Below are 27,715 nucleotides of genomic sequence, written 5' to 3'. Positions count from 1 at the left end.
GAGTTTGTTACTGACATGTATTTCACAGGTTTCCTACTGACCAGGTATGAGAGAGGGAGAGGCTGTGATATCAGTCACTAGTGACATAAGCACCCGGCAGTGTCTGTGGGTGGCAGGAGACAGGACGGGGGCTGCAGCTTCCTGTGGTTTTACACAGTATTAGACCAGAGCACAACTTCCTACATATACACAGGTGGACAATAAGCAAGAAACAAAACCTTTGCTTCCCATAAAGATTTAGCCAAACTCTATCTATCATCTATCTATCTCATATCTATCTATCTATCTATCTATCTATCTATCTATCTCATATCTATCTATCTCATATCTATCTATCTTTCTCCTATCTATCTACCTATCTATCTCATATCTATCTATCTATCTATCTATCTCATATCTATCATCTATCTATCTATCTATCTATCTCCTATCTATCTATCTATCTATCTATCTCATATCTATCTATCTAATAGCAGGAGATCCAAGGCAGCACAGCCTTTACAGTCGGGTGCAAAATCCGCAATCCGTGGCAAGGATTCTTGATATATTAAAGAAGAAGCAGCAGCACTCCGATAGTGAATCAAAGCTGGGTGATCCTTATTTCAAGGGTGCAACGTTTCGGTGTGTCCACCTTTTTCAAGCATACGCTTCTATCTATCTCATATCTATCTATCTATCTATCTATCTATCTCATATCTATCTATCTATGATGTTGATGCTCAATGGGGGCAATAAATCATGCACTAATTTTCTGTTACTGTTGTGAGAAAAACAAACAGGCCTGATGCAGTCTAAAAGATGAGATTCTTATCTTTAATGTGACACCAAGAGCATATTCCTAGGTCCTACAGAACCAAAGATAGGGGTATCTGAAGTATCTGTCTTGAAGCTTGACTCATTTCAGACAAACTTGACTCTTCTTTGCTCATTGGCACATGACATGGAAGAGATTTTCATAAAAGGTAAAAAAGACTTCACATAAAAAAAAGAATATTCTAGAATGGACATTTCATCCCCTACCTAAAGGGTCTGGTAGTATAATGGCGTAACCTTGTGACAGGTTCTCGTTAATTTGTGACATAATTATCTCCAGCTGAAATCTCCTCAATGAATATGGACCCCCAAATCAGACCCCCTTCCTAAAAATAGATCCGGACATGAAATATGTGTCAGTGGCACATTGTAATGGATCATCAGTGAATCCACCATATACTGCTATACTGTGACATGCCAGTATATGGTAAGATGGATTAGACTCCCAAGGGTTAAATAGAAGCATGAAAGGCATGTCAGTAAAATATCAGCAAATACCTAAGATATAGCGGCTCATTTACTAAAGGTCCGAATCGCTCTTCTTCGTCGGGTTTACCGGTTTGCGCCCAATTGCCCCAAGTCTTTGGCGCACGCAATCGGATTGTGGCGCATAGGGGCTGGCATGCATGAGACGGAAATTGGGGGGCGTGGCCATTGGAAAACCCGACTGATTCGGAAAAATCGTGCTATTTAAAAAACAAAAATGTGTCACTTGACACACGCTTACATGCACCGGGTATAGGTTGGTGAACTCCGGTGAACTGCTCTGTAAGGGATTCATTGGGGGTCATTTACTAAGGGCCCGATTTGCATTTTCCCGACTTGTTGCCCGAATATTTCCGATTTGCGCCAATTTCCCCTGAATTGCCCCGGGATTTGCCCCGATTGCATCGGTGCCAGCATGCAAGCGATGGAAATCGGGGGGCGTGGCCGAACGAAAACCCGACGGATTCGGAAAAATCGCCGCATTTAAAAAAAAAAAAATCTGTCGCGGAGCTTGCGCTTACCTTCACTCTTGATTTTCAGCGCAGCGCCACCTGGTGGACGGCGGAGGAATTACCTTAATGAATCCCGGCCGGACCCAAATCCTGCGCAGAGTACGCGCCGCTGGATCGCGAATGGACCGGGTAAGTAAATCTGCCCCAATGGATCAAGAGGTCTTCAAAGGGTTAACACCCGTATCAGTGCTACCGCATGCTCTGGGTGTTAACAGTGGGTGTTTAAAACACAACCGTCCATTGGATTAATTTTTTTTAACAGAACATTGCCTAAGGCAAAGGTTTTTTACCCATGTCCGAGTGTCATTAGAATGTAACTTTTATTTCTATCAAGATAAAAGGTAAAACCTAAATTGTTTGCAGCAAATAAACTCATTTCAAAACCCAATGATGTGTGGACAGTGTTAAAGGGAACCTGTCACCAGGAGACCCATTTTTAGCACTCCCCCAGTCCCCACAGAGCATAGTACATACACTGCCAAAGTGTTTTTGTATTAAAAATAGGTTTTACAGAAAAAAAGATATGTTATATTGTACCTTTCATTAGCATCTGCTGTGTGACTAGGCAGTTGCTTATTGGGAGGGGCTGGAAAGGAGCAGTCCCCCCCCACCCTTGGGAAACAGCTTCTCCATGTGACCTTTTCAAATATATGAAAACACCCATCACTGGGCTTAGCAACGCCCCCTGCTCCTCTACAGCCAATCCTGAGTGTGGGGAGTTATTCATATATTTGAAAAGGTCACATGTTTCCCAAGGGTGGGGGGGACTGCTCCTTTCCAGCCCCTCCCAATTGGCAACTGCCTAGACACACAGCAGATGCTAATTAAAGGTACAATATAGCATAACTTTTTTTCTGTAAAACCAATTTTTTATACAAAAACACTTTGGCAGTGTATGTACTATGCTATGTGGGGGCTGGGGGAGTGCTAAAAATGGGTCTCCTGGTGACAGGTTCCCTTTAATGTGGCCAATCCGGTAAGTAGTAGCTTGTCATTAAATTGTTATGCATTCAATTTATTGTAGCATAATTCTACGCATGCGCTGCTAAGTTCCGCTGATCGAGCTGTTAGATACATTGTAGCATAGATGTCTATTACTGTCTATTAGATGTCAGTGTTGATTTTTTTTCCCACGTGCTGGACCTGTATATTCCTAAACTAGGACTTATTGAAATGTCTTCAACTTCTCAGGTCCTCACATTAGCAGCCTATAGTGCAGTGGTGGGGAACCTATGGCACGGGTGCCAGAGGCAGCACTCAGAGCCCTCTCTGTGGGCACCCAGGCCATCACCCCAGCATGAAGTTCACCAGACAGGACTGAAAGAATCTTCCTACAATGATAGGCAAATCTGCCCTCCTCCTTTCAACTGTGTTGGTGTCTTTAGGAGGCTGAACGATTGAAAGTTGTCAAAGAACAAGTAGAAATAAATTACTGCTTAAATTGCTGCCCTGGCACTTTGCAATAAATAAGTGGCTTTTGGTGGAAGTTTGGGGCTCCAAAAGGTTCGCCATCACTGTTATAGTGTAACGGCCACTATTATTTTTTGGCACTACGTGCCTAATATTGGCTAGCTCCGTCTGCAGTCCAGAGCTGCCTGTATTTTGCTAGTATTTTGTTCTACTGTTCCACACTACATTGAAATTAAAATCAAAATCTATCAGCCCCCCTAAGATCTATCAGCCCCCCTGAAATCTATCAGCCCCCCTAAAATCCATCAGCCCCCCTAAAATCCATCAGCCCCCCTGATCGAATAGTGATATTTGGATGAACATAGACTATAATACATTTGGATGTACATTTGCTATAACCCATCTATTAGATTAGTATTAGATAGTATTAGATTACTATAACCATGCGTGAGCCCCACTACAGATTCTGATACTTTTGTATTATTTTTTATTGTAGATTTTATAGATTTTTTACAAATAAATAAATGTATACATTGCCGATAGAGGATCTTTGGTGCTGCACGATACACTATTATACCTTCATAAATTGAAATTCCCTGGACAAAGAAGAAAATAGGTGCACTGCGAGTGCCCCCGCCCTCAGTGCACTGAAAAGTTCATTTACATACATTTCAAAACAGAAGTTTCTCCAAATTGATAGATCCTTAGGAAACAGTTGGGGAATATAATGATATATATATATTTTTTCAATGTACAGTACAACTGAAAATACAGTCGGTCCCCTACCCGACTTACAGACGACCCCTAGTTACAAACGGACCTCTGGATATTGATCATTTACTGTACTTTAGCCTTATGCTACAATAATCAGCTATAACTGTTATTAAATGTGTCTTTAGTTAAGATTTATTGTTAATCCTGGTTCTTAAGAAAACCCAACATTTTTACAATCAAAAGACCAAAACCAATTTGGCTGAAGTTACAAAAAAAATATACAGTTCCGACTTACATACAAATTCAATTTAAGAACAAACCTAAAGACCCTGTATTGTACATAACCCGGGGACTGCCTGTATTCTACTACACATCCCAGACATAATACTGGCCCAGTAGTAAAGAGGTTAATTTGATAAGACGTCGGCTTCCTTTCAGAGAAAACTTCCCCTTTCCTTGGAGAAAAAAGTTTTTCTAGTGGAGGGAGGGGACAGTCTGAACAGCACAGCCCGGTGCAAGCCGGCTCCTTCTGGTCTTCCATACAAAAAACATGCGGGCCTTCATATTACAGACACTACTGGTGTTATCTGAGGCGGGTGAGTTACATGTTACACGTGTGTGTCTGAGGCGGGTGAGTTACATGTTACACGTGTGTGTAGTCTGGAGTATGTATTGTATCATCATTATATTTACCTGGGCCCTGTGTACAACCACATGACTCAGCACTTTAGGCCGGTGGCTCCGGGCCATGTAAAGGCCGGATCCCCTACTTGTCGGGCAGAACATCAGCCCCGGACACCGATGATGGTTCCGCTGTCACACTGGTTTTCCATCAGCAAGCAAGAGGTCTCACCTGAGCAACAGGGGTTAACTTAAGACGCGCGTCTCTTACAGGCGAAAACATGATCAAAGTTCATAGACTTTCTATTACTATGTTCTAGAAATCCCTTTCCCCTCCGCTCACTACGGTTAGTCCTGAGGCTATATGATTGCAGAGATTGTGACTGAGTTGACAGGTAGTTCCGGAACTTTCTGTACATATTACACATCTGCAGGTGTATATTATAGAGGTAGAAAAGAGAAGGGCAGCACAGGGCACTGTTATTTTCCAATTTTTGGATTAAACTGCAATATTATAAGGTATCTTCCAGGTAGAGTTATATGTAGTGGTGGATTAAGTGTCCCATGGGCCCTGGGCCGTTCACATGATTAGGGCCCCCCCATCATCCAAACCAACCTCGTCCCCCAAGGCCTAATCTCCTCTGCCGAGCCTTACTGACCCCCCTCTACAGAAATGTCCACAGCAGAGCCCCCTTTAATAAAATGTCCACAGTAAAGGCCCCTTTTGATGAAATGTCCACAGTAAAGACCCTCTTTAATGAAATGTCCACTGCAGGGCCCCCCTTTAAAGAAATGGCCACTGCAGAGCCCCCCTTTGAATAAATAAATACAGAAGAAGCCCCTTTAATGAAATGGCCACAGCAGAGACCCCCCCATAAATGAAATGGTTACATCAGAGCCCCTCTTTATTGAAATGGCCACAGCAGAGGCCCCTTCAATGAAATTGCCACAGTAGAGCCCTCCTTTAATGAAATGGCTACAGCGGGCCCCTTCCTTTGCAGAAATGTCCACGTTGAGCCCCCTTGAAAGAAAAAACACATACTCACCTCCAACTTCTTCTCTTCTGGCCCGCACACAACTCTATGACATCACACGGCCGCGACCCCGACGCTTCATAGTGTATGTGCGCAGGCAGGGAGAGGAGAAGATGGAGCCATGGGGAGAATAAGCCGGAGGCGAGTATAGCATTTTTTTTAACCTGCCGATCTACATATAGGGCTAGGGCTTGGGTCACTGGGAAGCCAAAGGCCTTGGGCGCCTGCCGATACCGCCTATATGACGGTCTGCCATGACGGTATTAGTCAAAGGACATCTACCACCAGGATCAAGAATTGTAAACCAAGCACACTGAAGTACTAGTGTGTGCCCCCTCCGACAGGATCTGCTCTACTTTTAGCCTTTAGCCCCTTTTCTGGCTCCCCCATGTCCCCATAGAGAACAGTGTACACATTGCCAAAGAGTTTTTATGATAAACCTGGCTTTTTCTGAAAAAAAGATTAGTTAGATCAAAGTTTACCTTTCTGTATGCAGAGCTGTGTCTTTAGTCCCATGGGTGTGGTCAGTGAGGAGTGGTTTCCCCCCCACCCTTGGGAAACGGCTCCACCCCATGTCTCCTCCCCCCTCAGGACGTCATACATCTCTGCCGCACTTCTCTCCGGCCACTCCCATGGGACTTAGGACACCGCTCTGCATACAGAAAGGTAAACTGTGATCTTTATCTTTTAATCAGAAAAAGCTAGTTTTACTATAAAAACTCATTGGTAATGTGTATCCTATTCTCTGTTGGAACATGGGGGCGCCAGAAAAAGGACTCCCGATGACAGGTTCCATTTAAGATTTTAAAGGCTTTAAAATTATTCAAATGAACCTGAGGGGTTCATTGACATCTATGGAGCCCTCATGCTCATTTGCATAATTCTAAAAGCAATTTTGTAAAAACCAGGGCGTAAGAAGTTAAGAGAAGAACAGATCGTGATAAAGCAGTTACACACCAGTATGTCAGTGTGCTGGGTTTACAATCCAGGTGGTAGATGTTCTTTATGCATCTCATGCTATTTTTATGTTGATTTTCAGCCTGACACCATATAATATATAATTATTATTAAAACATATGTATGTATATGTGACTATATCCTGAAATGAAAAGTTGGTTGTTCCAAGTCTATGATTTCTAGAATATTGCATCTTTAAGAGATCCAAAATTTGATAACAATAGGGGTCATTTACTAAGGGCCCGATTCGCGTTTTCCTGAGGTGTTACCCGAATATTTCCGATTTGCGCCAATTGTACCTGTATTGCCCCGGGATTTTGGTGCACGCGATCGGATTGTGGCGCATCGGCGCCGGCATGCGCGCGACGGAAATCGGGGGGCGTGGCCGAACGAAAACCCGACGGATTCGGAAAAACCGCTGCATTTAACAAAAAAAATGTGTCGTGAAAATTGCGCTTACCTTCATCCAGGATAGGCCGGTGAATTTCCGGGCATTTCGGTGCGCCTCCGGGAACTTCAGCGCAGCAGCGCCACCTGGTGGACGGCGGAGGAACTACCTTCATAAATCCCGGCCGGACCCGAATCCAGCGCAGAGAACGCGCCGCTGGATCGCGAATGGGCCGGGTAAGTAAATATGCCCCAATGTATGATGACTTGATTTTTTTTAAAAATAATGTGGTTCATCCATTCATGAACATTTGATGGATTTTTTTGTAAAGGGATCACCAAGCCACTAGAACAGGGTTTTACAACTACCACAGTATCATAAAAGCTTTATTTGCAAAAAACGTGAATTTTTGAGACTTTTCATGGTGCATGTGGTCATTTGCGACAGTCTCCCTTCAAAGATGGCCATTGTCTAGTTTTCTCCAGTGTTCCCTGAGTTATTACCTGAATCCACATGTGAAAGTTGGATTTTTAAAAAAGTCGCAAACCTTCGCACAAATCTATGGCTACCCTTGACCAGTTGTAGAAATTAGCTTGAAACTGATTGCGACTTTTTGCGACTTTTTTGTTTTAAGACCAAACACCACTTGTATCAATAAGGAAAACCCCCTAAGATACATCTTGACCAGCAAAAAAGCCAAGAAAAGTTCCAAAAAAACAGACAGGTAAATCCATGTGCCTAAATGTTTCCTCTCAGACCCAAATAAATTAAACTTGCTTTCATCACTAAAATGATCGGTGGACACTTCTCCTCTGTCCACACAACATGCTCCTCGGCAGAGGTGAGTCTAACCTTTTGATTCTTTCTGCTAATGAGAGGTTTGTCCACTGTATAGTGAGCTTTCAGTTCAAATGCTCTTAAATATTGAGACACTGATTGATAAGACAGATCCTAAGGGTGCAACCAGCCTTTTTCAGATGCAGTTTTTTTGAAGCCAAAAGCAGGTGTGCATCACTATTCATCCACTCCTGGTTTGGGTATCAAAAACTGCATCTGAAAAACTGAATGGGTGGACGCACCCTTACCCTTTTCAGAGCTGAACTGCTGTGCAATTCCAGCTGTAGTGATGAAACAATTACCCATGGAGATTCTCCGCATTATCCTGTCCTCTCCTGCATTTGTCTCTTTTCTCCCAGCCTTCTTGGGGGACTTGAATGAGTTTTTGATGCAAAAATGTAATATTCTAGAAATCCCAGACTAGGAACAACTCCGCTTGCTATGGCTGATAGGGTCACCACTTTGGCCTTCATCTGCTGCCGTAGGGTTTTAGTCACTTTGGAACTGCACAAAATTATTCTCAGATAATGAAGGAAATTAACACCAAATAACTTGCAGGTATGTGAAAGTGTTCTCTAATTTTGATCAGTGACTTTTACAAGTATCTCAATTACATTTTAGAATATATAAAATTTATGAAACAAGCACAAAATTCTGCTATTTTACTAATGTTAGGATATAGTCACATAGGACACACAATGACCTGCAGATTTAGGAAATTATACGTTGTTCTCTATGTTACCCTCCAGTGTATGTGTATGCAGGTTATGTGTGTTTTCGCAAGTTGGCTCTATTTCAGAGAAAGGAACTGAGATGCTATACCATGCAGGTGGTAGAAAATGGTGGTGCTGTTTTAAGAAGAAATCCCTTTCACAATTTTGGCTCATGTCAGGAAAAACAGTAACTGTCCTGTCAGTAGCCTGCTGCCAAGCTCTTCTATATTACTATTAGGGGGTCCTGTCAGTAGCCTGCTGCCAAGCCCTTCTCTCTTGCTGTTAAGCGGGTCCTGTCAGTAGCCTGCTGCCCAGCCCTTCTTTCTTACTTTTATGGAGGCCCTGTCAGTAGCCTGCTGTCCAGCCCTTCTTTTTTACTTTTATGGGGGTCCTGTCAGTAGCATGCTGACAAGCCATTTACTCTTACTGCTATGGCATCCTCTCAGTAGCCTAGTGAGAAGCCCTTCTCTCTTACAGTTATGGGGGTCCTGTCAGTAGCCTTCTGCCAAGCCCTTCTTTATTACTGTTATGGGGGTCCTGTCAGTAGCCTGCTGTCAAGCCCTTCTCTTACTGTTATGGGGGTCCTGTCAGTAGCCTGCTGTCAAGCCCTTCTCTTACTGTTATGGGGGTCCTGTCAGTAGCCTGCTGTCAAGCCCTTCTCTTACTGTTATGGGGGTCCTGTCAGTAGCCTGCTGCCAAGCCCTTTACTCTTACTGCTATGCTGTCCTATCAGTAGCCTGGTGACAAGACCTTCTTTCTTACTGCTATGGGGGTCCTGTCAGTAGCCTGCTGCCAAGCCCTTCTCTCTTACTGTTATGGGGGTCCTGTCAGTAGCCTGCTGCCAAGCCCTTTACTCTTACTGCTATGCTGTCCTGTCAGTAGCCTGGTGACAAGACCTTCTTTCTTACTGTTATGGGGGTCCTGTCAGTAGCCTGGTGACAAGACCTTCTTTCTTACTGCTATGGGGGTCCTGTCAGTAGCCTGCTGCCAAGCCCTTCTCTATTACTGTTATAGGGGTCCTGTCAGTAGCCTGCTGCCAAGATGTTCTCTATTACTGCTATGCTGTCCTGTAAGTAGCCTGGTGACAAGCCCATTTCTCTTACTGTTATGGGGGTCCTGTCAGTAGCCTGCTGCCAAGCCCTTCTCTATTACTGTTATGGGGGTCCTGTCAGTAGCCTGCTGCCAAGCCCTTCTCTCTTTCTGTTAGGAGGTCCTGTCAGTAGCCTGCTGCCAAGCCCTTCTCTCTTACTGGTATGGGGGTCCTGTCAGTAGCCTGCTGTCAAGCCCTTCTCTCTTACTGCTATGGGGTCCTATTAGTGACGTTCTGCCAAGCCCTTCACTATGACTGTGCCTCCATGCTCTCCTTCTTTGAATTACAGCTCTTTTAGATCTATGTTCCAGTGATACCTTAAACAAAAATTATATGGATTCAAACAGCGTAATAGGTAATAGAATTAGTACCTTTTTGACCTGAAACTCTAAATTGAGGAAAAGCCTGAACCTTTAGTGTCACACCACTAAAACTTTACTATTTTTCACTGCTAAAATCAAAATAAATGGTTCAATCAGTAACTGAGAAATGTACTCCAACATTCCAGCACTTTATTTTTGGAGGAATATTAGGTACATAGGGAATAGTTGGTGGATCATTGTCTGTCGCTAATAACTGTAGAGGTCCACACTACTGAGTGAGCCAACTGCCCGCACTGCGAAAGATAGGGCAGGTCCTATTATTTTTCGTGTTTGTGGAGCGGGCAGTCATTTCTATTGAACATTGGTGGAGTGAGCTCAGGGTCACATTTGCCTTGAGGCAATATGAAAATCTCGCCTCAGGCGGCAGATGTCAGAGGCCTTAGGGGGAGCGGCAAATAGGTGAATCACTTTTCAACTTACCGTGCCCCATAATATCAAAGAATGCAGGGCGGACGGCAACATAACCCAGGAAATGGCCTACTGTGTTGCCCTGCATTCTCTAATAGTACGCAGGTACTGCTCCTGCCATAAACATCATCCCCAGCTGACTTCCTGTCAGCTGCAGAAGGAAGTGAAGTTGTGTGTGCTCAAAAATCCTCCACCTGTCCACTCTATCTGCCCATCTTACTACCTGCATGTTCCTCCATCTCTCTGCTCACCCCTCGCCCCATCCGCCTGCCTGCTGATCTGCCTTTCCAACAACCTGCCTGCTTCTCTGTCTGTCCTTTCCTCTGCCCGCCTGCTCGCCCACTCATCGGCCTGCCCGATCGCTCCTCCTCTTCGCGCATCCACTAATTCGCCCTCCTGCCCGCTCCTCTGTCTGTTCATCCGTCCCCTTGCTTGACCAATCATCTACCTATCCGCTCATCTGTCCGCTCCTCGCCTCCTCCACTCATCCCCCCACCCTCTAATCCACCCGCCTGCCGGCCTATCTGCCCATCCACCTGCCTGCTCGCTCATCTGCCTGCCTATCCATTTGCTGGATTTCCACTTGCCGTATCAACAGACTGCTCATGAGTCCTATCCACTGCTGCCACCTACCTCACAGTTAAAAATATATGCACTCTATTGGGGGAGGGGGGTTCCTGCCTGTATATACTGTCTATATGGTAGGTTCTCTTTTAAGTAAATCTACCACCAGAATCAAGGATTGTAAACCAAACACACTTACATACTCTGGCAGGATCTGTTCCTCTTTTACCTCCTTATGCCCTTGTTTTCACAAAAAAAGGCTCAAAAAATGATGGAAATGAGCTAGAGGTGCTCTGGCTCAACTATGCAGTTCATTTGCGTACATTTAAAAATATTTATAGAAACTATTTACAAGAAGCCTAAAAAAGAGCAGATCCTGCCTGAGGGCACCAGTATGTTAGTGTGCTTGGTTTGCAATCCTTGATCCTGATGGTAGATGTCCTTTAAGACACCAATTGGACTTCATGTGAAGATGGTAATATACATAGGAATCCTACATGGAGCTGTTTGATACTAATCACCCCATTTTATTATATAGATGCACAATCTAGTTGTGTTGGTGCGCACTGCCTCTATGTGTATGATGCTGTGTAGTGTTTATACTGTGTAATGCAACACTCATGCAGGATGTTGGGGGCCGGGACCTCTTGGCCTGCCAGGGTCCTCCCTGTGCCCCAGTCTAAGCCAAGGATTGTGTGATTCACTAGTGGTGTTTTCTCATAACAGTAGATCTGCAGGCCAGGATCCCATTTCGGTGATAGATGAGGCTGCAGTTACAATGACCCACCACTACACAGAGCAACAAGCTTCTGCGCACCTCTGTGCACTCTCAGTAGCTAGTTGGTGCGCTGGCCAGGTGCGCCCACACCATCAAATACTGATGTCTTATCCTAAAAGTGAAAAATTGACAACACCATTAAAGAATCCTAAATAAAAATGACTCGGTTTCATGTCTTCTGTTTGTAGGGGAAATGGTGAAGGGTTCAACTTCGTCCCGGACTATGAGATCTCCTTTTGGGCCAAATGTGCTAGATAACACCTGGAAATATAGAAGCAATGGAGTTGACACTCTAATCGCAAAAGTCAGAAATGGCTCCTTGGAAGGTGATCTGGATCCAAGATATAACCTGGAAAACATGGGAACGGATCTGACCATTCGTGATGTGCCTAAAAATAGCCAGGATCAAGTCATCCTCGAAGTTACTCTCTGGAATAATACTTTGAAAGAAGTCCCATTTAACTTGACCTATGATGGTATGTATCCATCTTCCACAGATTCCACACTCAAGTTACCTTTACTGTGCTGTGCCTATTATGGATTACTTAACCTATTTTGGCTCCACCTTTGCGGATGTCTATTCCGTCTGTTAACGTCATGGGCCAAAAGTGTTGAAATGAGGAGGGCGAAATTACAGCTACATACCCTTTTCCAGTCTTAAGTTCCCACAATGTGTCACCCCTGAAACTGTGAAAAAATCCCCTTGTCTGAGGTAGTCACAGGGCAAGGTAAGGACAGATTGGGGCTGATTTACTAAGGGTCCGCAGAACACACTTTCGTCAAATTTGCGGGATTTGCGCCGGCTTTCATGCGACAAATCGGGGGTCGTGCCGTCGGACAATCCGACTGATTTGGACTGAGTGCGGCATTTAATATTCTAATTGTCTCGCAAGACAATACACTTACATGCACCGGGAAGAAGGAGGTGAACTCCGGCGGACCTCAGCGGGTAAGCGACACATGCAGGATATCGGGCGCATAATCTTAAGGAACCGCGGCACAGGGCATCGTCGTCAGACAATGCAATTCGAGTAAATGTGCCACATTGAGTTTTTTTGGTGCTAGAACAAGCATAGGTCGGGGAAAGAGATCAGATTTATATATGGATAATTCAGCAGAGGTCAAGAAACTATTAAACGTAACCCAACTATGTAGGAATGTAAGGAACCCTTAGCTCAGGCACCTTTCCATTGGAGAAGGTACCTTAATAATACCTGTATCTATAAGATGCAGTCACTTGAATTGGAGCTGAACTGTAATATTTTAGTAGGCCACTGCACTGTACAAGGAACTTTTGTTTCCCGCTACATACCCCGCTACCTTGTATACAATGTATGTATATGGGACAGTGTATGGGACTTTGTGACTGTTAATGATCGGATTTGCTATGGCTGGCAGTTTATGGGTGCTCTGTGGCTGGTAGTATATAGGTATTTTATAGCTATCAGTCCATGGGAGCGATGTGGATGTGTATGGGTTCTCCATGGCTGGCAGACTATGAAGTTCTGCAGATGTCAGTGTATGGTGGTCCTGTGGTTGTGGAAATCCATAAACCTTCATACTGTAAATCAATGACTTTTTTCTTATTTGTTACAGAGCCCACTCCCACTCCGACTCCCACTCCTACTGACCTGAGAACTGGTAAGTCGGACAGTAAAGAACTCAGTGCCTGGCAGTGTATGGGGGGTTCTAAGGTAGGGTGTGGGCTGACGTTCTATGGGAGTTTTATGGCTGGTAATGAATGGGTGACAACATACACTATGGGTGCTCTGTGGCATGTAGCAAATGGATACTTTATAGCTGGTAATAAATGGTTGGCAGCTTAAATGGACACTTTCTCCAGCTTTTATCCCACTGAATTACTACCCCCCTCAGGTACGGTATGAAATTTCTTTTGTAAAATTTCCTCTTTTATATGAAATCTTTACATTTTACAAATCACATTCAAAATTGTGTGGAAGTGGGCTGAAAAGAGCTGCCTAGTGTCTGAGGGGGAGCATCAACTCACATTTCCTGGGTTGTATACAACCTAAAAACTAGGTACACTAAAGTTCATAATGTTGATTAATAATGTTTTTCTGTTCTTAGTTACATAGTCTGTTCCCATTTCACCTGCACTGAACACTGGTAAGAAGGACAGTAAAGGATTTGATGGCTGGCAATGCCTTGGTACTATGCATTAGCTCTATAGCCAGGGTGGGGGGGTTAGAGGCTGGAAGCCCATGTTGTCCCTTAGAAATGAGAAAGTTGTCCTTGGATGCAACCATCCCCATACTCTGGCAGCGGTGGTCACATATGCAATATTGAGGCAAACTGAATTCAGTGTTCATTTGCACAGGAGGACAATGGGACATAACTCCCACACATTTCATATGTAATTACTCGAACAGCATCGGTTGTATCCAAGGACAGATGTGCTCCATTTCTACGGGACCATATGCAAAGATACCCTCATCGAGGCCTGACCACAGTGTGGGGGTAACTGGACTTCCAGTGTAACGATCTGGGTCTGGTTTTGGAGTCTAAGTGTTGTGACTTACTTGAGTTATTGCAGGCAGGAATCGTAGTCAGGAAGGCCAGAGGTCGGAACACAGGAGAGGCTTAGCAGTACAGAGGAGCAGGCAGGTATCGTAGTCAGGAGGAAGCCGGAGGTCGTAGCACAGGAGATCAGCGTCAGTATTGAGGGAACAAGCAGGTATCGTAGTCAGGTGGAAGCCAGTGGTCGTTGCACAATAGAGGAGTCAATCGCAGGAGAGTAGGAGACAAGCTAGACTACAGGCTGGAAGCACAATAATCTTGCAAGGATGTATAGGCAAGGCTGGGTTTAAATAGGAAGTCCAATCTAGGAAGGGGTGGAGCAAGGCCAGGGAAACAGGAACTAGGAACTGGAAAGTCACAAACTAGGCCAAGGATCAGCACTGGAGCTGTCCAGCTTGTTGCTTAGCTCAGTTGGTAGAGCTGCAGCCTGGGACAGCGGAGTCCGCCGGTTCAAGTCCTGACATCCAGGGACTGAAGTGGCTGGCTGAAGTGTGTCCTAGCACCTGAATGGTGTCACAATGGCTTGGTCCACAGGAACAGTGTTCGTCCACTCCCGTCAGGGCCAGCAGGGAGATATAAGAAGAGTGAGTGATGGAAACATGAACTTTTTCATGTGTGTGTGGTACTGGATTCCAGGGCAAATGGTGCAGGGGAGGCCCATGATGTTAGTGGCTTGCCAGGGATCACATTTTGAAATGGGAATCTTGAAATATCTTACAGTTTCTGTATCAGCAGGTAATAGGCTGTAGGCACACGGTGGTGGATTGTTGGCTGTGGCAATGGTTCAGTTGTGGATCAAAGTAGTACCTCAGCCTTGTTCCAGTGGTCAGAAGCCTGGAAATAGTAGCCAGGTTGGCTCTGCTGCATGGGCAGCAATCTGGATGAAGTTCTGGAATTTTCTGAGCTTTCCAACACAAACCCTATCAATGCTGAAAGTGGAAAACCCCTTTAATGTTATTGTAACTTTTATGAAGTAGGCAAGGCTGTGATTGGTTCGAAGGCTCCGAAAATTCCAGAACTGTCTAGACAGAGTAAGAACAACTTCTTAGTGGTGGGCATAATGTAATATAAATGTAATCACTGCTTATAGGCAGTAGATGTCTGTAAAGGATAATTATTTGAGAGTTATAGTATGAAGTACATGAACCCCCCATGAAGAAATCACAGCCTTAAAGGAGATGTACACTGAATGTAGTGATGACCTGTCTTGTGGGACTTACACATATAACTACATTTATGAAAAATTATATTCATACAGGTAATGTTTTAAAGAAATGTATCTGTGAATGTCAGATTAGTTACAAACCTTTAATTGTCAATGTAACACTTCTATATAGTGATCTGCTTGGGAATTTCTATACGTTTCTTATATCCATTACAGGAATTATGGCATTAAAACTTTTGTCCCCTAAATGACCTAATAAAATCACATAAGATTTCCATTTTTCTTCTAGTCATATTACTCCCATACATGGTGTGACATGATTTCCGATCGCTTATTTTTCTTATTACAGAAGACGAGAACAAAACAAGTGACAATGTTCGCTTAATCCCTATTTTGACCGTTTTGGCGTTGGCTTTGGTGTTGGCTTTGGGGATGTGTTATATATGTTATAAGAGATCATCAAATGCATACAGTAACCAAGGTATGTCAATAACTAGATAATATAAGGGGGGTGGCGGATTGTGGTTACAGAAGAATCAGTCCTGACTATGGACCTGGGACTATAGATGCAGTGGACACAGTAGGCAAATGCCAAGGGCACAATTAGAAGGGTAACTGGCGAATGGGGGTAATACAGACAACTACTAAACTCACTACGATCTATAGCTAAGACCACGTTAATGAGTAGAATGAGAAGCAATGATAAAAGGGTTTTCCATCCAAACTTTGTTGATGGTCTATCCATAGGGTAGGTCATCAATGTCAGATCAGTTGGAGGGGTCAACACATGGCTCCTATATGTATGTGTGACAATGGTAACTCAGGCTCTACTTAGTGGAAGGGGATATCTTCAGGCTCCATCCACTATGTAATAAGTGGAGGAGTAAGAGACATTGGGGGTCCTTTACTAAGGGCCCGATTCACGTTTTCCCGACGTGTTACCCGAATATTTCCGATTTGCACTGATTTTCCTGAATTGCCCCAGGATTTTGGCTCACGCGATCAGATTTTGGCGCATCGCCGCCGGCATGCACGTGAAGGAAATCGGGGGGCGTGGCCGAACGAAAACTCGATGGATTCGAAAAAAACGCCGCATTTAAAAAAAAATGTGTTGCGAAACTTGCACTTACCTTGACTCGGAATAGGCCGGTGAATTTCAGGGCATTCCAGCGGGCCTCGGCGAACGACACCTGGTGGACGGCGGAGGAACTACCTTAGTGAATTGCCGGAAGACCCGAATCCAGCGCAGAGAAAGCGCCGCTGGATCGCGAATGGGCCGGGTAAGTAAATCTGCCCCATTGGGGCTCAATTACTAAGGGTCCATGGTCCGCATTTACGTTTTCTGATGATTTCCGAGTTGCAACGCATTTAACAGGGGATTTTGGCGCCCGCGATCGGATTTTGGCACATCGGCGCCGGCTTGGGGGGGGGGACTCCGGAGGACCTCGATGGGAAGCGACGGATGCAGGAAATCAGGCGCACGAGCTACGTGAATCGCGCCAGACTTCATCTTCATCGGACCGTCCAGATCGGGGATCACTACAGGATTGGGTAAGTAAGTTTACCCCATTGTTTTCATTGTTGTTGTCTCCCCAACAATCAGATATTGGAGACCTATCCTGAAGGCAGGGCAGCATTACAATTTCTGAAATTTTGTGAACATTTTGTATAATACAATGGGGCACATTTACTTACCCGGCCCATTCGCGATCCAGCGGCGCGTTCTCTGCACAGGATTCGGGTCCGGCTGGGATTTAAGATGGTAGTTCCTCCGCCGTCCACCAGGTGGCGCTGCAGCGCCGAAAATAATCTTAACGCCCCGGAATGCACCATCCCATAGAAGGTGAAGGTGAGCGCTCCCCAAGCGACACATTTTCGGTTTTTAAATGCGGCGGTTTTTCCGAATACGTCGGGTTTTCGTTCGGCCACGCCCCCCCGATTTCTGTCGCGCGCATGCCGGCCCCGATGCGCCACAAACTGATCGCGTGCGCCAAAAACCCGGGGCAATTCATGTACAAGCGGCGCAAATCGGAAATATTCGGGTAACACGTCGGGAAAACGCGAATCGGGCCCTTAGTAAATGACCCCCAATGTCTAGATGTTAAGGTTCAATCAACTACTTCTGCCATATGACCTACTTTTGCTTCATCCTATATGATATGTTTTTTTAATAATTTTGTTCTTTCCGGTAGAGGTAAATGATAAACTCCAAACCATCATAAATATACCTGGAGAGATTCTGGGGAATTGTTGTAGGAGGTCATCAAACTCAAGTGGACAAGGTAGGTCAATAGTCACTGCAGCTCTTCACTTGAACCATGAATCTAGATGCATAGGTCTACGACAGACCCATGGCAAGGAGCAGGCAGCTGCCTAGGGCACAATTATCAAGGGCAAAAGTAATTGCTTTAGTAAAAATTGTCATAGCGGGCATCTACAAAGATACCATATCCGTGCACTAAAAGGCAATCATCATGTCCTTCAAAACTTGGCTTGCCACAAGGTAAAGGGTCGTCCAGCAATTTGGAAGCATATTAAGGAAGAGGTTAATAATAGGCAGTTGAAGTTAGTCCAGGGTTGTGCATGTCAGAGAGGTCAGAGAAGTCATAGAAGAAGGGTATTAGGATTGAATATAGGATTGTGGATGCTATCCAGTAGGGGAAAACAAAAAAAACCTTATACTGCTCATCAATAATGTTTTTCTGTCTTGTTACCGAGCCCACGATGACTTCACTTTAAGGAAATCTACCATTTGCTTTTGTGCATTGTGAACCAAACATACCTTGATGCAGAAACATATCTTGTTTAATCCCTGAACTGAGAAGTTTTGCTGAAAAAACAATTATAAAATTATGATAATGAGGTTCTGTTGCTCCTGTGCTGGGGCTCGGCACTTCTCCTCTTACCCTAATTATGCACTGCTCCAGAGTTTTCCTGTCCTGCATAAGCGAGAATGGGGCACATTTATTAAGGGGCCGATTTGGGTTTTTTGGTCGGGTTTACGGGTTTTTTCCGTTTTGCGCCGAATTCTGCAATGATTTTGGTGCACACGATCGGATTTCGGCGCAATCACGCCGGGTTGAATGTGACGGAAATCGGGGGCGTGGCTGTTGCACGAGCCATACTCACATGCACCAGGAAGAGATCGGTAAACTCCGGCGCACCTCGGCGGACCTCGGCGCAGCAGCGACACCTGGTGGACATCGGGCGCAGGACCTAAGTGAATCGCCGGAAGACCCGAACGCTCGTCGGAGAAGCCGCCGCTGGAACGCGAATGGACCGGGTAAGTAAATGAGCCCCAATATGTCATTACTGTATTGTCCCTGACAGGCAGAAGTAATCAATTGCTGCACCATCCCCCAGCTGCTGTATATGAGTCATCCAGCTCAGGTTGATTAGTCCTGTCTGGACAGTTCAGGAAGCTCCGTGTGTAATGTGTTTATGAACGGCAGCCAGCATGCATCCAGCTTTCCCAAAGTCCTGAATTTTATAATTGTTTTTTCAGCAAAACCGCTCAGTTTAGGGATTAAACAAGATATAATTCTGCATCAGTGTAGCTACAGCATTCTCAAGGTATGTTTGATTCACAATGCAAATGGAAATGTGTGGGGCTTCTTTGTCTGCCAGCGTGTGGGGGATCTATGGCTGGCAATGTTTTGGGGCTCTACGGTTGCCAGTTTATTGGGGCTCTATGACTGGCAGCATGTGTTTACTTTTTGACTGGCAGCATATGGGGCACTGTTGTTGGCAGTATATGAAGGCCATGTGTCTATCAGCATCCAGGGACTCTCTGTTTCTAGCCATGACTAATGATACTGTTGTCAGAAGCTTGTAGGTAGGGAGGCTGCCATTCCACATGTGATGCTTTTTGATGTTTTTAATCTTCTATTATACTTTTGAACTTTTTTGGGACCTGAAACTGTGGAGTTATATACATTGTTTAATCCTTCCAAACGTTAGCTCTGTAACTTAGGGAATCAATGAAGCCTTATTCTGTTCATAATATTCAGTCTTTTCTTCACAGAGCCCACTCCGACTTCACTTGAGATGATCGATGGTAAGCAGTACTGTACAGAATTCGGTGTACCCAGCTGTATGGCTGGGAGTGTTGAGGGGGTGGTCTTTGGCTGGCAGTGTATGTGGGCTCTGGGGCCAAATTTACTCAACAACGACACCAATTTCAAAGAGATGGTTTGGTGGCTCTACGTAACTGAGATGACGTTGTTTTTATGTATTCATCTTAGAAACTCGACAGTGTCTATTCCGGACAACTCATCCTGGTCCCTCCGACCAGATTTTAGTAAGGAATATTTTATGATTAAGCCTTAATTATGCAGATTTGTCATTGTTGATGGTAAAATGTAATGTTTGGCTTTCAATGTGTACTAGGAATTCCCAAGGTGTGACTATGAGCAGGTTTCTTCGGACACATTACCATGTGATGTTCCTGCTGGCAAGGAAGATGAAGAAGTAAGTTTTGACTACTGAATATTAAGTTATCTCCTGAAGGACCAAAGACAATCACTTCTAGTGGAAGGGAAAAGCCACAATGCTTTCACACTTGTGTTCATACACGACTTAGCCCCGCTCTTTGCTCTACAATGTAATACATTACGCTTTAGACTTTAGGGAGTTAGAAAAACTAAATCAGGTAGTTGAGATCCAGGTCCATGTGTTATGGAAACAAGGAGTAACCATTTTCATTTTTAAGTTGAAACCAACAGAGGAACATCCCGGTGATATCTCATTAAAAATCTGCAGGTCGTAACAGTAGTGTAAATCATGACCTATTGGGGGACATTAATCATAGGGGGTCTCAGGTTCGCCTATTTTTGTGCCTGGTTTGTTCTTTTTTTTTTGGCTTGTGATCTATGAATGATCCAGTTCTGCCTTAGTCAATACGTTTTGGAATTGTCGCATGTCCGATCCATTAGTGCCTAATTTTGCGCCAAATTTTCTCTAATTTTTACCCTACCAAGTAGTTCTCATTTGAGACAAATAATGGAACAATATTCAACAAATGTGATAGAACGTTCAGGGCTTTGTTTTTGCACAAAAAAGTATCATTGTGATGCAAATGCAGGAACTAAAAGTTACAGATATGTCTGCACCACAACTGTGTCTACGTGCACTATTTATCATGCAACACAAATGAGGGGGCTTTCCGGTGCTCAGTCGGACCGTGCAACAGAGTTATCAAGCAAAGTCTGGCAGAAGTGTGTTGCACGCCCCATGTTGAAGGTAGACCAGAAACACAGTGGTGCTCTCTGTCGGAGCAGTGAAGAGGGCACCAGATTCATGTAGAACCGATGCCAGACATCGTGAATGTGGCGCACCGGGCATTATACACAGGCAAACCGCATTTAGTGCAGTTTGCAACAAACTTAGTAAATGTGCCCCAATATATTTCTTGGTCACCATCAGTCTGAACAATAATATGCCATTTGGCAAAACAGGTTTATGTTGCTTTCTATTTGGGTGCCAATCACAATCACCATTGCTGTATACAGCTATTTACAACTCAGGTATCACTGGTTTCAATTTCAAGCTACGGTTCGATTACCATCAATATTGATTTAGATTAATTGCCTTCTACCATTGGTCAAAATTTTGATCAACTTTTTGGCTAGCGCTTATCAGATTTGTGATTACAGTCTACTCTTTGGCCTTTGAGACACATTCTACCAATTTTGCCAACACTTTCTGAATTTCTAGCTACTATTTTTTAACCACCAGTATAATATTATGTTTAATGTTTAATTTGGGAAGTACTGCTCTAATGAAGACCTTGTTATCCATTTCGAGGTCATCTAGAGGATTGATTACTCAGTCTCTCCGGCTGCATCTCTAAGCTTCTTTATACTCCTTCTACCATATTGGGGCTCATTTAATTACCCGGTCCTGACGCGATCACATTGTCCGACGTGGATTCGGGTTCTGCCGGTATTCACTAAGGTCCGTGCGCCCGATATCCAGCAGGTGTCGCTGCTGCACCGAGGTCCGCTGGAGTTCACCTGCTTCTTCTAGGTGCATGTAAGTGCTTGATCTTGCGTCACATTTCGTTTTTTAAATTCCGCGTTTTTTCCGAATCTGTTGGATTGCCCGAAGTCCACGCCCCCCAATTTCTGTCGTGTGAAAGCCGGTGCGATTGCGCCAAAATACGATTGCGTGCGCCAAAATCCCAGCGGAATTTGGCCCAAAATGGAAAAATTTGGGAAACCCGACGAAAGTGCAGCCGCAGAGCCCTTAGTAAATGAGCCCCACTGACTCCCATGTTGTCCCCGCTTCTTTTTCTGAGCCAGCCTATGTTATTTATTTCTTCATGGTTGGAATAAGACATACTGTAATATTATGTGTTACTTTCTGCAGACAGAGCAAGAGCCTCAAAAAATACAAGAAGAAGAAGAAGAAGAAATGACTTTGGAGGTTTTGTGAAAACCGTAGAAAGATACGTGGAATTATTTACGGTTTATGTTCTCCACCACCAATACGACACAAAAGTCCCATGCTCTCCTGACTAGTCTGTTTTAGTAAACCCTTCTGTAATATTCTTGTGCTGCTCATCCTAGAAATTAATTGGTACACACACTTTACAAACTGGACTCGACCACACTAACCACTCATGGTGCTACTGCTGCCAATCCAAGGCAATTCTGGGGCCTGTGAGTTTGGGGATCCTCTTTGGTGAAGATCTCCATATGAAGGTTGAAGGGAGAAAACCAGACTACACAGCCCAGTCTAGCCAGCACCACTTGGATGGCAGCGCTACTATTTGGTACGTAAACTGTGAGAAGTGCAATGCTCCTCAAATTAGTATTTTTGGGAACAGCACTAGTTTACTAAAACAGACAGGTCTGCAGAGGTACATTGCATGCATTTATGTATATATTTATTTGTTTTTTCTTTAGTTATCTTTTTTGATTTAATAATTTTATTCTATTTAAACTGTTTATTTATCTTTTTTTTATTGCTGTAACTTTTATTACTTTAATAAAGGACGGGGCAAATGATGAGTCTTGGAAAGTGACACCTGATGCCCATGTACCTAAAACTGATAACATTACAGTCAGGCCAACAATTGGTTGGTCCTCTAGTTGGACCAAACAGCGTGGAACTTTGTCTGGTCCATAAGTAAATAAGGCCAAATTCATGTTTCTGAATTTCGAAATTGAGGATATCCAGAAATCATGTACCAAGCTCAAGTGTGAGCTGGTTGGACCTTTAATTTTTACTACTTATTTATACTGTAGTGTCCCACTGTAACTTGAGCTGCAGGACACTCAAATATTGGTTGCAGCCGGGCATCCAAATCCTGGATACTAGATCTGTCGATTGAATTGTTTAAACCTGTATCATCGATATGCAGGATAATGGACCCAGACTCCCTGCCATAAGGTCACATCCAGCAGGTATCAGAGGTTTGCAATGTACAGTACTTCGAGGTTGTGTTATCATTCGAGCATCTACAAATAATTTGTTTGTGTTTCTATTTTAATAAAATCAGGTTTTGCTGCAAATGTACCAAGTGAATCATTTTACAAAGGTAAGTGACAGATAATGGAGCAGATTTACTAAAATTATATTAAAGTCAGCCTGTGTAAATTCAAGGAAACCAAGCACATCAAACGAATATGGGCCTAATCCGGCACATTGGGGCACATTTACTTACCCGGGCCCTGCTTGATCGCCGAGGTGCATTGTCCGATGAGGATAAAGTCTGCCGCCATTCATCAAGATCGTGCGCCTGAGATCCTCCATGTGTCATTTCCCCCACGCCAGTGTTCACCATCTTCTTCCCGGTGTATGTAAGTGCATGTCTTGCGACACAATTTGAATTGTTAAATCCTGCACATAGTCCGAATCCGTCGGATCGTCCGACGGCCCAACCCCCCGATTTGTGTCGCGTGAAAGCTGGTGCGTTTGCGACACAAAACGATCGCGTGCGATGCAATCCCCAGCGCGATCCCTGAAAACTTCGAAAAACCTGACGGAAATGTGGCCGCGGGACCTCGTGTTGGATCCCACTGACCAGAATGGGGTCCACGACTCTCCGCAGCTCTGTAGAGTTTTCTTCCATTCATTCTATTATACATCCACTTTAATTGGAACCGATCAAACCTGTGTATGAGATAAATGAGAGAGAAAACAGCCAGATATCAGCCATAGGATCATTGGATTGACTTCTATCCATGGGGGACTAGACAGTCGTAATTTCACCAAATTTATATTAGAAGGTGTATCTAAAAACCTAATAAATGCTCATGGATTAGTTCAGCCTGAACTTTTTAAAATTTTTATTTGAAATTTACTTGCTTTCCATTTCTACCTTTGGTATCATATCTGTACCATAGTGTACATTTTCTTTATTGCTAGGGGCTAAATAAAAGGTTAAATATTCTTTGTGTTTGATTTTGTTGACTTTTTTCTTTTTGTTTCAAATCTTCAGATTTATTTGGAGAACTTTACTGGAGAACAAGAATCATTTTGCATCTGGATGCTTACCATGGACGACTTCCGGCAGACCGTACACTTGCTCAGCTGCTTTACTGCAGGTAAATGTAGTACAATTTGCTAACTTCTACTTTTAAAGAAAATATACCAGCATAATACACTAAAATCAAGCTAAACATACTCACCTAACATCCACTTCATCTTGATCCCAACGCTGGTCTTTAAGCTTGGCAAGCTTGGATCACCTGAACAATAGATTTATAAAAAGCAGACTGGAGCACAGGGACGAGATGTCCGACGCTCCAGGCTGCCAATTATTCACACCATCTGTCAAGATGAAGAGGACTTTAGGTAAGTCTAGATAATTTTAGTGTATTATAGTGGTAGATTTCCATTAACTACAATTGGTTCATGCAGTGAAAAACAAAATAAATCTGAGACTTCCACATTTTTCTCCAGGTGGACCAACAAGAATTTTTCTTGGGCAACTAAAGAAATAACATTTTTTACTTTAACAATGAGGAAGGGTACACTTTGGACAGTGAATAGAATTTTTTTTTTTTGTATCCATAGCCAATTAAAGTTTCGTTTGGAGCACCAAGACCATGAAGGATGTCCAAGAGCAAGATGTCTACCAAACATGTACCTGAGTTTTGGCCATTTTTATACTGAAGTGATTTGACACCATGTTGTTCTTGAAGTGTTCTACAATTGTTGTCGATAAGCCCACCCTGATGTTACAATTTCTCAACCATTCTTAACCATGCTGTGATATCTTAGGGGTTACCCAAGCCAAATCTAGGGGTCCGTGCTACCAGGCCAGTCTCCTGTTATAATCACGTTAACTTTAGTTTGATCTTTAAACTATTAAGCTCCATTACAAGAATTTTGAGGCTCATTTTGTTAACATTAGGTTCTCATAGAGGTATTACTACTATTTCAGTAATGAGGGGGGGGGGGGTGGTTAATGGTCCTACCTGTCACTAGAGCAAACATTTACAAATGTATTTATTTATTACTTTATTTATTATGTGGTTATTTATTCTATTATGATCAATTTCTTACATTCACGTGTAACATCCAACCTTTTGGTTCCATATTTAATAAAAACTTTAGAGAAGGACAGACCATATGCAACCTACACAGCTGAAAAGGAGTCCTTCAGGCATGTGACCCAGGAAATACTAAATTACAGTCCTCTCTATTACTAATACGACCACATGGAAGGGGATTCACTTATTCCTATGTGTCCTATAACAACTATCACTTCATTAAGTTTTTTTAAGATTCCTGCATCTTAAGAAACCATCATTTTGTCTAGTTGTAATAATCCACTGCCATCAGTCCACATTCAGTCCGAATGAGAAAAAAAGTAGTAAATATAATCTCAGCAACAATAGACCTTAAATATCTGACCTTAAAGTAAGAAGCAGCGCAAGGATTGTGTCTTGCTAAGGTTTTAGGAAGTGATGTCATTTCCTGTCACATTTTTCCTTCTCACTTTTCCTAAAGTAAGTGACATTTCCATGTACATAATGTTGTCGTAGTCTGGTCATGTATGTGTTTTTATAGATGTTATTTGTTTGTTGTACATTTTTATTTCTTATCCGGCACAATACCGGCAGTCCCCGGGTTATATATGGGTTATATATAAGATAGGGTCCATAGGTTTGTTCTAAAGTTGAATTTGTATTTAAGTCGAAACTGTATATTTTATAATTATAGATCCAGACCAAAATTTTTTTTTCCCCAGTGACAATTGGAGTTTCAAAATTTTATTGCTTTAATGGGACCAATGATTATCAATAAGGCTTCATTACAGACACCTTACAGCTGATCATTGCAGTCTGGGACTGTAGTAACATCCAGAGAGCTTCACCAGATGTCACAGTGGGTAGAGGGTTCCGTCTTTAAGTAGGGGTCATCTGTAAATTAGGTGTCCGTACGTAGGGGACCGCCTGTATGAAATTCTGTTGAGTTATGATGACTTTCATGTAGGTGTTATTCTTCTAAGCCCTAGGGAAGGGCAATCCCTCAGCCATGGTTCCCTAGAGGTTTCCTCCTATGGAGGTTTTTCCTCTCCTGAGTGCTGAAGGATTATACAGATATAATTCTAGATGTATAGATTTCTAACATCTGGTAAAAGCTGCTGGTTGGTCATGTCAACCTTGGTGACCAGTAGATGAACTTCCTAGTTGAAGAGAGAGAGTTATCCCGTTTTTAGGCAACATGGTTACAGAAACATGCTTGGATTTTTGGCAGGTTTGTGAGAGCTCTTAAATGGGTTTTATAACCAAAAAAAATTTACAAACCTCTGATCACTAGGGGTCGTACTTTGCCATGGGACCACATTTCTCTTTTTCCTGCCCCATATTTATAATATATGCAATTTGTGTAAGATGTTGATTGGCTATTGATGACTTATCCCTCGATCCGATATAAATGACCTTCTCTTTGGAGAGGTAATCTGTATTATAAAGGTGGGATATACCTATTTGACTTTACCTGTAGACCCAGCAGAAAGTTTTAGTTTTTACATCTTTACCATTAAAATTTTTTCTCTTTTGTTTTTTTATATTTGTTTTATATTTTATTCTAATGCAATTGTCTTGGACGTAATGTTTACAATTTTATGTTTTTTAGCATTCATTAAAAATTGTTTCTTACTCCACGGCATCATTTTCTTACATTTTTAATTTTCTGCTTAAGAGAATGAAAAATGTTTCTATATGTACTTTATATATATTAACGGCGATGTAATATTTTATCATGAATTTATTTGTTGTGACTTTTCAACTGATTCATTGCTTTATTTTTTCAAGTATTATCAGAAGGCATCTTACGGAACTTTTCAAATTTAGGTCCCCCAATCATGAACTGCATTAGACGTTTGGGTCTGGGTTTGGTGTGTCATGTGACATTTCGGAGGTTTGTATATATAATGGTGGTGGGTATGTAAATAGGGGCCATGCACCGAAATGTCACATGACACGCATGACACTGCTCTGCTTCATGGAGAAGCCACACATGTTACTTCCAGCCCGCGTGCCCCGTTTTTCACGTAGCAGAGAAAAATGGACTGTGACGGATGCACAGAGTGGTGATGGTGGTGATGTATGGCCATTAAAAACGCCTGTATTTTTTGTGCTTTTTTGCACATATATGTCATTGCTATGTGTGATGCAAGTTGTAAGTTTGTAGATTTTTACCTAAAACCATTAAATTAAACCCTTTCTCATATATAAAAGATACAATCAAAATTTTGAAAAGAGTTGATGGTCTATCCATTGAACCTGGGGTGATCTTGGTAACTGCAGCATTGAGGCACGTTTCCGTCGGACGCATTTCCGTCGGGTTTCGCAAATTTTTCCATTTTGCGCTGAATTGCCCCGGGTTTTTGGCGCACACGTTCGGATTGTGGCGCATCGGCGCCAGCTTACATGCAACACAAATTGAGGGCGTGGCCGTCGGACAACCCAACTGATTCAGACAAACCACGGAATTTAAAAATGAAATTGTGTTGCAAGATCAGCACACACATGCACCGGGAAGAAGAAGGGACCTCAGCGGGGGAAGCGACACATGCAGGTAATTGCACGGACAATCTTAGTGAATCGTGGCAGCTCCGAATCCTCGTCGGACATTCCGGATCGGGGATTGCGACGAGACGGGTAAGTAAATGTGCCTAATTGAGTCGGGGTTCAGTGGTCCATCGCCATATCTCCTGTTTACAATGCAACCTGGTCAGTATATATGAATTGATATGAATTGTTTTGCACAATGCACTTTATACTATGGTCTTTGACTTCCATATGCCCTCATTCCAAGATCCATTTCATACGCCCAGGATATA

At 43.3% G+C, this 27,715-nt stretch overlaps 1 protein-coding gene across 10 annotated transcripts; it reads left to right on the top strand.

Annotated features, from left to right (window-relative positions):
- The first annotated feature begins 4,393 nt into the window (after positions 1 to 4,393).
- Positions 4,394 to 26,528, top strand: LOC140069372 (uncharacterized). 10 transcript variants are annotated; one of them, XM_072115006.1, is made up of 13 exons: positions 4,394 to 4,531; positions 11,897 to 12,184; positions 13,305 to 13,349; positions 15,761 to 15,892; positions 17,604 to 17,693; positions 19,436 to 19,468; positions 19,656 to 19,711; positions 19,801 to 19,881; positions 21,781 to 22,820; positions 22,916 to 22,954; positions 23,020 to 23,216; positions 23,858 to 23,963; positions 24,322 to 26,528. In XM_072115006.1, exons 1-9 carry the CDS (start codon positions 4,486 to 4,488, stop codon positions 21,844 to 21,846), a joined length of 837 nt encoding a protein of 278 aa, XP_071971107.1. In that variant the 5' UTR covers positions 4,394 to 4,485; the 3' UTR covers positions 21,847 to 22,820; positions 22,916 to 22,954; positions 23,020 to 23,216; positions 23,858 to 23,963; positions 24,322 to 26,528. The 10 variants fall into 10 exon arrangements, with proteins under 10 accessions (XP_071971107.1, XP_071971106.1, XP_071971105.1 ...); XM_072115005.1 differs by having other exon boundaries at positions 23,000 to 23,216; XM_072115004.1 differs by lacking the exon at positions 23,020 to 23,216.
- The last annotated feature ends 1,187 nt before the right edge of the window (positions 26,529 to 27,715 follow it).

This window comes from Engystomops pustulosus, chromosome 7 (genome assembly GCF_040894005.1).
Source record: "Engystomops pustulosus chromosome 7, aEngPut4.maternal, whole genome shotgun sequence".
NCBI lineage: Eukaryota > Metazoa > Chordata > Amphibia > Anura > Leptodactylidae > Engystomops > Engystomops pustulosus.
This window is presented reverse-complemented; position numbering and strand designations above follow the sequence as displayed.

Bases quoted from the DNA above. Each gene is read 5' to 3' on its own strand.
- LOC140069372 (XM_072115004.1), top strand. From the start codon at position 4,486: ATGCGGGCCTTCATATTACAGACACTACTGGTGTTATCTGAGGCGG. The intron at 12,185-13,304 runs GTATGTATCCAT...TATTTGTTACAG, and splicing joins ATTTAACTTGACCTATGATG to AGCCCACTCCCACTCCGACT. The intron at 19,469-19,655 runs GTAAGCAGTACT...TATTCATCTTAG, and splicing joins TTCACTTGAGATGATCGATG to AAACTCGACAGTGTCTATTC.